Below are 9759 nucleotides of genomic sequence, written 5' to 3' on the forward strand. Positions count from 1 at the left end.
ATTAAAAAATATTATGAAAAAATATATAATGTTCGTTTATCATAGCATAAACGACTTGTTTATAGTATTCATGTGGACCGGTTGTGTTATAACTACGCAATGGAAATATACGGTATCTCATAAATCAGTAAACAGTACAAAGAAATTTAAGTGTAATGAACATGGTGATAATTTTTGTATTTTACCTATGACGAGAAATGGTACAACACCAACAATGCTGACAAACTCAACCCCGATTGCTGCACATAATCCAAAACTCGAGACAATAGCAAATCCAGCTGCAAGGATTCCAGCAAATCCAAGCCACATTCTCTGACCAACCTGATCTGTAAATCTGAAGATAAAAATTAGTCCGTACTTGATCTATACTGTATCGGAACTACTTAGGTAAAGTGACGTCTCACCCTATTCACTATAGCGAAGGAAGACCACATCTGCCCCTATGTCAATTATTTTAGGCACGAGCAAGTAGACCAATCCATAGTTCTCTTACATAACAAATATAAAGTACCCAGCAGAACTCGAAGCTTAAGCGATGAGTAGTGTACTAATCTTTTAGGTTATTTTTGTTCAATGCGTAAATTATGTAAAGATGTGCAACCGATTCAAAGTAAAAATATGAATGTAATTGCCCATGGATTTGTTAATTTTCACATATTTTTACGCTAATGTTTGTTGTTTGTTTCTCCGTAACAATGTGATTTAGTCAATTTGAGTAGAACGAAAACACTTAATATTTGATCCGAAAACGGTTCTCTCTTATGATTAGAATCTATTGTTATTGGTATTTATAGATCAGAAACTATTTATTTAACTGACTTAAAAAAAGATTGTCACTATTTTAGCTAAAGTAATATTCAAAAGCATCACTCACAGATGTTGATGTCAGGGTTTTAAAACAACTGAAAATATCCTTACTTATAATACTCCATGTTTGTAACGTCCCTTTTCATTGGATAACCGTGACGTTTATGTTATTAGTTATATAGATTTTTTGAAAGGTTATATGGCCCTATATAAACGGTTGTTTGGAAATATAACCCGAGCAGCAGCCGTGTATAAAATACTATATAAACGTCACAATTTTCCAATGAAAAGCGATGTTACAAAAAAACTTTATAATAATTATTGAACGATTTTTTTTTCAAAAAGACAAAAGGAAACAAACAAACACATATCAAATACGTTTGCAGTAATATAAGCACAGGGATAATAATGAACATAAGAAGGTACCTGGCAGAAAGGCATGCTATACATGCGTATGTGATCATCAAAGAAATGGTAGCAGCAAATAATGCTATGTCCCCGGATACATTCTTGTCAATTTCCTCATCTAATGAATTAAGGTGACCATATGCTATGTCTATATTACTGCTGGAGAACGATTCTAGTCTCACTCTGAATGCATCCACCTATGTATGTAAAATATATATGTTATAGATTCATTGTCCTCCTAGTTCATAATTATATTTGCTTAAAAAAAAGAAAGATGAGCATGAGGTCACTTTTTAACATTTATTTTACCATAATATAGCTGGAACTTTTGCTGGATGCCATTCATACCCTACCAATATCATAAAGTTATCGAAGCTGATTTCCGATAGTTCAAAAGAAGAATAAACTTTTCTTGCAAAAAATATATAAAGAAACTGTCATTTGTGAAATGAATGGCAGCTTTACAGGGTGATAGAATTAACAGATTTTAAGTGTAGAATAAAAGATTAAATAAAAAATCATAAAATACATGATAAATAAAAAAGGCAGATAAACACGTAGAGACTTTTCAGCGACAGAATAAATTATAAAAAATAATTATTTATATTATTAAAATATCTAAATAAATACAGAAATCCGGCAAAGCAGCAGCATGGCTTCGTGTAATATATTCGTAGTGCACAGACGAATACAATTCACATCATATTCACGTTGCCGAGGAAGTAATTTCATATCAAGAGAAAATACTTAAAGGCACTCCAATGAGGTTAAAAACCTCAAAACATTACATTTGAATTTCTTACCTTACAAAAATGAGCTGGAGCACTTTAAACATATATGCAAAGATAGTTAAGAAATATACTTTGAAATAAATTGAAAATCGTATTTTTATTTTTTTCTTAGCCAGATTTGAGTTAAAAGCGTTAAAACGCTATTCATTTTGGATCATTTTTTTACCAATTGAATAATTATCTGAAAAAACAAAAGGCCTGCGAATTTGATCTAAAAATTTGCACTGAAATTAGCTAAACTGCATTCAAATGGTACATTTATCTGGAAAAAATATTTTCAGTCCCATCGTGTCAAAAAACCTCAGTGGAGTCCCTTTAAAGTTTATGTCTGTGTCTGAAAATCACTGAAAAGAAACAAGTCGGAACTTTTTTTTTGGAAAAAAAAGTCATACACTTAAGCTTTCATACATGATAAGTAGGCCGAATAAATGTTTGATATTAAATAACGTTATACACAATAAAGAATTATGTCCCCATCCAAAGATAAAAGTCAATCACATTCAATTTGCCATAATTCTTCAATTTAAATTTACTAGCATATGATCATAATAAACCACGAGGTAAGGGAAAATTCTCAAAATACCCGCTTTACATTTACCATAATGTGAGTATAAATAAGACTGGAAATCTTTTTTATATTTTTAGACAGATTTATATTTTAACCAATACGTTTTCAAATCAATCACCATTATAACAGCCAATCTTTTGAAATGTATAGTCAATTCAGCTCAACTTGACGGTGGATTTAAGAGCATAAGATCACTTTAAATGTATAAGCACGTTGAATCTAATAGGTTTGCAATAAATGATACAGTGATTTAGCTTCTAATAAACAATAATTCAATACAATCCTACTATATACATGTACTTGCTAGAGGGAAGTAAGAATGAGAAAACTAAAATTTAAGTTAAACCCATTTATCTGCCTTCTTCTTATACAGGTCACCATCCGTGCGTATGTTGAACACAATCGTTAAGTAGATTACTTTCGTCAGGTACTGACCTGTGCCGTCAAAACTTAAACTTCCTGAAAAACAACAACAGGCTTGTTTCATTTTCTGGTGTTCACAGTAATTCGCAAACTCACATGTACTCTGTATTCGTTTGCGTCTGGGTCGTTTTGTGGTTCAAATTAGCTTTGAAAAAAATACACTTTCCGCTGCAATCCCCCGTTTTCCTCTCAAAATATTTTTATTTTTATACAGAAAAATTAACTGATTAAGCAATTGAAATTTTCACAAAATTGATATTCGTTGTAGGAAATCACGAGAATACAAGCAGCTCCGGACACATTTTTATAAAGATAGTCTCTATATGTTTACATAGTAACATTCATGGCTAATTTTAAACAATCTGTCCAGTGAACGGTTGAAAAAGATTTTTTTTAAATATCTTTATACATAATCATCATAGTTTAACAAGGTTTTAGTCCTTACCTCCTACATCACGAGCATAATTCTGCGTTCCTTTTGTTGTTGAGTTGAAATTCTGGGTACGTGGACAACGTTATTGTCCACAGCCGTGAGAAAGTCCGGTCCCAAAATAGTTCTCCGCCTAACGAACATTGTGAATTACTAATGGCGCAAACATCTGAAAAACTGTAGCAGATTTTTTTGTTTACAGCCGCACTAGTATAGAGAAAACGTTTGCTGGACTTGTTCCATAAAAGATAAAACTTGATTATGGGGGGGGGGTGGGTTACAACAACACAATAATTGTCACATGGCGACTTTCCATCTGTACTGGTGGAGGAAGACCTCAGATCCTCAGGTGCCACTCCTTGAATTATTTCAAGCCCGATCAAGCATTCGAGTTTAACCACCGGATTCCGTACGCTAGCTTGATAGCTTCTTCACATGTTAGAATCCAAACTGCACTTGCGGACTTTGAACACACAGCGGTGAAGGACAAGTGATTGAAAGTCAAAGACTTTAACACTAAGCCACAGATGCCTCGAAAAGTAGGATAAGGATCGAAATGAAACATGTAAAATATTGTTAATCATAAAACATATTTTCTTACCGTAAATGAATGAAGTTTTAATGTTTATATAAGCATGACGATAGAAAGGCGATTTTTTACGATAAGATCTAATGGAAAATGACAGAGAGTAGCTTGATGATGAATATGCCAAAAGGCACTCCTGAACAAATTAAAGGAAGTATAAGGTATTAAGATATGTAAATGTCTTTAAACTGACTGGCGGTTCAAACCACAGGAACATCAACTTTTTTTTTCTTTTTCATTCATCTTATATTGAATTATAAACAAAAATAGCATTACATTTATTGTTGAACCATCACCATCCGTGGTCACGATATTTTGAATAAGTTCCGACAATGCTTTTATTTCCTCCAGTACTGGTCTGTCCAGAAGGTTACCAGTTTTTGATTTTACAATTATCCCCGCAAAATATTGTCTGGGTACAGTCACGTGCAAGGAATTATAGTTTGAGCCACTGAGATCTGGGAAAATACTCTCCACTCTATCTTTGTCCTTGCGTGCTTGAGTTCCTGAAACAAAAGTCACTTTGTTTCCATAAACTTTGAAACAATATTTTGGTAAAAAAAAAGAGTCAGGACAGATTCAGCAAAGTAAAGTGCAATATTTAAAGGTGTGTGACATTAATTTTGTTCAATACTTAAAGTAGTCAATTGGAACCCATATTGGCGACTCAGTGGAAAAAAGTTCTTCAGCCTCTCTAAGGATGATTTTTTAGATAAAATCGTTTCATATCATTCCGCTATTTATATTCAAAGTAGTAAAGCGGGCGATTCGTTTCCCGATCTTCTTTTTTTACAAACGAAGTCATTGACGTGTTTTAAATAGCTCTCAGGGCGGTGTTTTGTGAGAGGCTTAACAGAAAAAAATGCACTTTTCTAAGATAAAATGACTTCAATACTTATTTGAAAACAACACAGTATTGTTTATCCAACAGACAGTAAAAGCTGAAGGCCGCTTTAAAGTGAAATTGCCTATAATAGAAGATCTGTAATACTATTAATAATTATGTTGATAGCATTCAGTATTATAACACGCCCGGCAAACTGTCGCTCCACTTCAAAATTGTGGTGTACGGTAAAACGAGCGAACGGCATTTCCGAGATAGAGCGGAAGGCCGATTTAAACGCCTAATTGTAAGTATTGTTTATGTTTTTGTCTTGTTATTTATTTAAGTTGTATTTTTTCGGAAAACGGAAAATGTAGTTCCGTGTAGGATTGATTTAGGCTTCCAATGATCTAAGCTGTTACAAAAAGAAAATTATATTAAGCCCGGGAGAACTTTTCTCCCTGACGAAGCGAACGATGATTTGTAGAATATTGAACTTCCAAACCACAGAAATGCCATACCTTTCGGATTTCTTGAAAAAGTGTATTAGTAAATTATCAACCCGTAATAAGAACTTGTCCTTCGTGCAAAATAAATTACTCCTGAAGGATTTCTTAAATTTGTAAATCGATATTTTTCGAAAATAGTGGAGCGAAAGGGCGAGAGACGGAGCAAAAGGTTCGATGTTGAGCGCAAGGCGATATTAATTTGACGTATTAGGAGGAACGTAGTCAATGTTTTTTTGTAAATAAAAGCTATAGAAGTTACATGATCAAGTGTTAAGACCGAGATGTATATACCTTTGAAAGAGAACTAATAAAGTGTGATATCCTTTCAACGACTATAGCGTAATAAATGTAATCGCGAAGGTGTCACCTATGGCTTCCGTCTAGATTCCATTATTTATGTTCAAAATTTGGATGATGCCCGACCATTGAATCATACACATGTATGCATGGCATAATACAGGATGCCACTTATTCGAGGTCAATCATGATTTTTGACACGGTTATTTACATTTAAAAACGTGTGTCCGTGCAAATGCGACAAAGTCGAATATTTTTAGTTCTACCGCGAACAAATGTTTCCGAGCAGGTACGTGTAACTCGATTGTTTACGCCAAAATGTTATGTTTTTCGAAAAGTTAGATATTCAAGGTGCAGAACAGAAACAAAATTATGCAATGCATGGAACACATTAAATTAAATGGATCACTACTACCAAGTTCAGTTCACGATGACTTTCTGTAATTAATAGCTCTAACGTACCTGTTCTGGGCAAAACACAAATAAGTCACGTTTTCATGAATTTGTAAGGTGGGGAATCGCTATGAAAATGGTTGACAAGGTGTCATTCGTTATAAGGATATAACACGTTTTCCAGTTATGTTTCAAGATACTTCCTCCCTTATTTAGCATTGTTGTTTAGTTTATTATTTTCCTCTCAAAGTGAGGCAGAACTCAGTCGGTGTACGGACTAAAATTATCAATAATATAATAGACCTAGTTATAGTAGAAATTTCTATTTACACTTTCAGACGAACTTATTATAAACTAAACAACAATGCTAAATAAGGGAGGAAGTATCTTGAAACATAACTGGAACACGTGTTATATCCTTATAACGACTGAAACCTTGTCAACCATTTTCATAGCGATTCCCCACCTTACAAATTCATGAAAACGTGGCTTATTTGTGTTTTTGCTCAGAACAGGTACGTTAATACACTTTTTCAAGAAATCCGAAAGGTATGGCATTTCTATGGTTAAAAGTTCAATATTCTACAAATCATCGTTTGCTTCGTCAGGGAGAAAAGTTCTCCCGGGCTTAATATAATTTTCTTTTTGTAACAGCTTAGATAATTGGAAGCCTAAATCAATCCTACACGGAACCACATTTTCCGTTTTTCGAAAAAATACAACTTAAATGAATAACAAGACAAAAACATAAACAATACTTACAATTAGGCGTTTAAATCGGCCTTCCGCTCTATCTCGGAAATGCCGTTCGCTCGTTTTACCGTACACCACAATTTTGAAGTGGAGCGACAGTTTGCCGGGCGTGTATAAAGGATAATAAATTAAACATGAATTCATTATATATGAATGCTGTTGGTTAGTGTTTGATACATGATCCGAAATGTCATAACAATATATAGCAGATGATAAAGTGTTTTAGAACAAAATACTACTGTGCATCATATATATATATATATATATATATATATATATATATATATATATATATATATATATATATATATATATATTATATTATATTCAATCATAATCACTTAAAGAATTATATCAAACATTTTGTTTTCCAGAAATATTTCATAAAAAGATATCCAAATGATACATTTCTGTTGTTTAATAAATATTTGAGTTACTTATGTAAAATGTGACTATTGTAGACCAATCCACTTTAAATTTTTATCAAAAATAATGTTTGAAAGCTTTGTAAGAAAGAGTAAAGTCTTTCTATTTTAAAGACCCTGGATGGGGTAAAGGGGAATTGAACATGTAATACCTGAATTTATACCGACACTATTTTGCTGGGTCTTTACGTCGCAATTACACGGTAAAGGGAATATGTCCAGTTTCCAGCTTTACTGGCAAAGGAAGACTTCAGGTGCCCCTCCGTGAACTATTTTAGGCACAAACGACTAGAACCGAACCACCGACGTCCCATACGCTGGCTGGATAGCTTTCTCATTGAAAGAACCCAAAGTTCCTGGCGGGATTCAAATTTACAGTAGATAGCAGAAGAACGACTCGGCCACGGTCAAGCGGTGTACCTGCCGTCATACGTAGAACTAGTTTGAAATTACTGTTCACTTCAATGCTATATAAAATCGATTCATTGATACAGTGTACACGTACCTTGCGGTAGATATAGGTTTTCAGCGTCTGTGTTAGATTGAAGTCTCATCATTCCAATACCAAGCGCTCCATTGATAATGATCGTGGCAACAATAATTTTCCAGGCATGATGGGAAACAAAACGGCCATATTTCGCAAAGACGCTTCCAATCTTCCGCTCAACGGTCTCATATATAGTGTTACATCTCATTCTTCTGAAAATATTTATCATTTAGTGCTATTATACCTACCAAATATTGACAAGTATTTACTTTCTTGATTAATGCTGGTATCTATGAAATAAGCTAAATATAAATGATTGTATTTTTTTTTCCATTTATCACCCCATAACCTGTTAATTTTGTGAAGTGTTTGTCTTACTTTGAATTTGGAAACAGTCTATATAAATGATTTCAATAACTTTCTAAAAGTGTGTACAAACTGTATATAACCTGATGGAACTACATGGATGTGTAGGCTGAGCTTCCAGCGCTAGACTGCAGACACTGGCTTATCACTTTTAAGAGGTTTGCTTATGATTTGAGAAGTGAAGAACATGTGAGCCGCGTCACGACAAAACCAGCATCCGTGCAGTCTGATCAGGATCCATGCTGTTCGCTATCAGTTTCTTGTAATAGGGTTTGTTATCGAAGAGTATGGATCCTGATCAGACTGTGCGGATGCGCAGTCTGGTCTGGATCCATGCTGGTCGCAAACGCATAATGTTGGTTTTGTCGTAACGCGGCTCATATGCCTATGGTCAAAGTAAGTGTAAATGACATTTATGAGAGCAGGTTTATATGTCAAAAATCAAAACACACATGTTTGTCAATAGTCAAAGCACGTGCATTCGTTAATACTCCAAAATCTTTTTTTTTTGTTTCTAGTTATTTTAAAAGCACACTAACTATATTTTCTATCCCCAAAAGAAACATATTTCATACTAAAGCTATCATCGATAACATTTTTTTTACATTGAGATCGGCTTGTTAGTCTGTTGGTTTTTTATTTTTAAATACATAAATATATATATATATATAGTTATACTTCTTGAGTAATATTATACAATATAATGTAATGATAACATTACCTGTTGTAGTTGGAATCCAATTTTACAACACATTTATTTATTCCTCGCTATGGTCCATATATCAAAACACCTTTGAATAATTGATTCCCTTCTCTGCGAATAAATTTATATTACAAAATAATTTTTTTACAAAGGCAGTGTTGAGAGTTGAATAACTTAAAAAATATATATTCATGTAATAACAGTAGTGTCGTTGTGATAGCGAGAGGGAGTTGGGGGTATGGGCAGGTTCTGTTCAGGGGATTATGACGTAATGTTTATCTTTTGAAGTGGTCTTCGAGTGTACTTGAGAGGTAGAATATCCTTTTGAAGTGTTTTTCAATGGCACTTGAAAGGCAAAGTGTCCTTTTAAAAGATGTTTAATTAAAAATAAAGATGGCGGATATTTGCATAATTAAAAATAAAGATGGCGGCTTGTTCCGTAATGAAAAACAAATATGGCGGATAGTTTACCTGGCAACCAATGGGGAGAGTGATGCATGAATGAGTGATTATAGGCAGTATGTGTGTGTATTGAAATGTTTTCTCAATAAACATTATTGATTAATCTCAATTGAAGCTTGGTTTATTACTTTAAACAGGATTGATTATTATAATTATTATTATTATTATTATTATTATTATTATCATATTTTGTGATTATAATTATTATTAATATTACAATTATTCATTTCTTCTGTCATAATCATTATTAAATCATGGGAGAAAACGTGGCAGAGAAGAACGGCTCAAATGTCGCCCATACAGATTAATGTGCATGTTGGAATTTTCATTACAAACATATTACGCTAAGGCAGTGGTGAACAAACTGGAAAAGGTCGCGCGCTTACTTTGTGACGGCTGCAAGCACGAATACCTGCCTCAGTTTCACCACTCGTGCATGATGCTTGGCCGGGAAAGCAAGCTCGAGCACTATTTCTGGGACGTGAATGAAACATTGGACGACGAAAAAATAATCGAACAATAGATCAC

General features: G+C 33.6%; 1 protein-coding gene across 1 annotated transcript; it reads right to left on the reverse strand.

Annotated features, from left to right (window-relative positions):
• Positions 1–185: 185 nt before the first annotated feature.
• Positions 186–7908, reverse strand: LOC132717484 (patched domain-containing protein 3-like; the record flags this gene model as incomplete). Its single annotated transcript, XM_060700969.1, has 6 exons — positions 7719–7908; positions 4290–4519; positions 3443–3494; positions 2921–3033; positions 1234–1412; positions 186–334 (listed from the first exon to the last, which is right to left on the reverse strand). Coding segments are annotated over exons 1-6 (913 nt in total), but the record flags the coding sequence as incomplete, so codon positions are not given.
• Between the last annotated feature and the right edge of the window lie 1851 nt (positions 7909–9759).

This window comes from Ruditapes philippinarum, unplaced genomic scaffold (genome assembly GCF_026571515.1).
Source record: "Ruditapes philippinarum isolate M1 unplaced genomic scaffold, ASM2657151v2 ctg7065_1_1_1_1, whole genome shotgun sequence".
Classification (NCBI taxonomy): domain Eukaryota; kingdom Metazoa; phylum Mollusca; class Bivalvia; order Venerida; family Veneridae; genus Ruditapes; species Ruditapes philippinarum.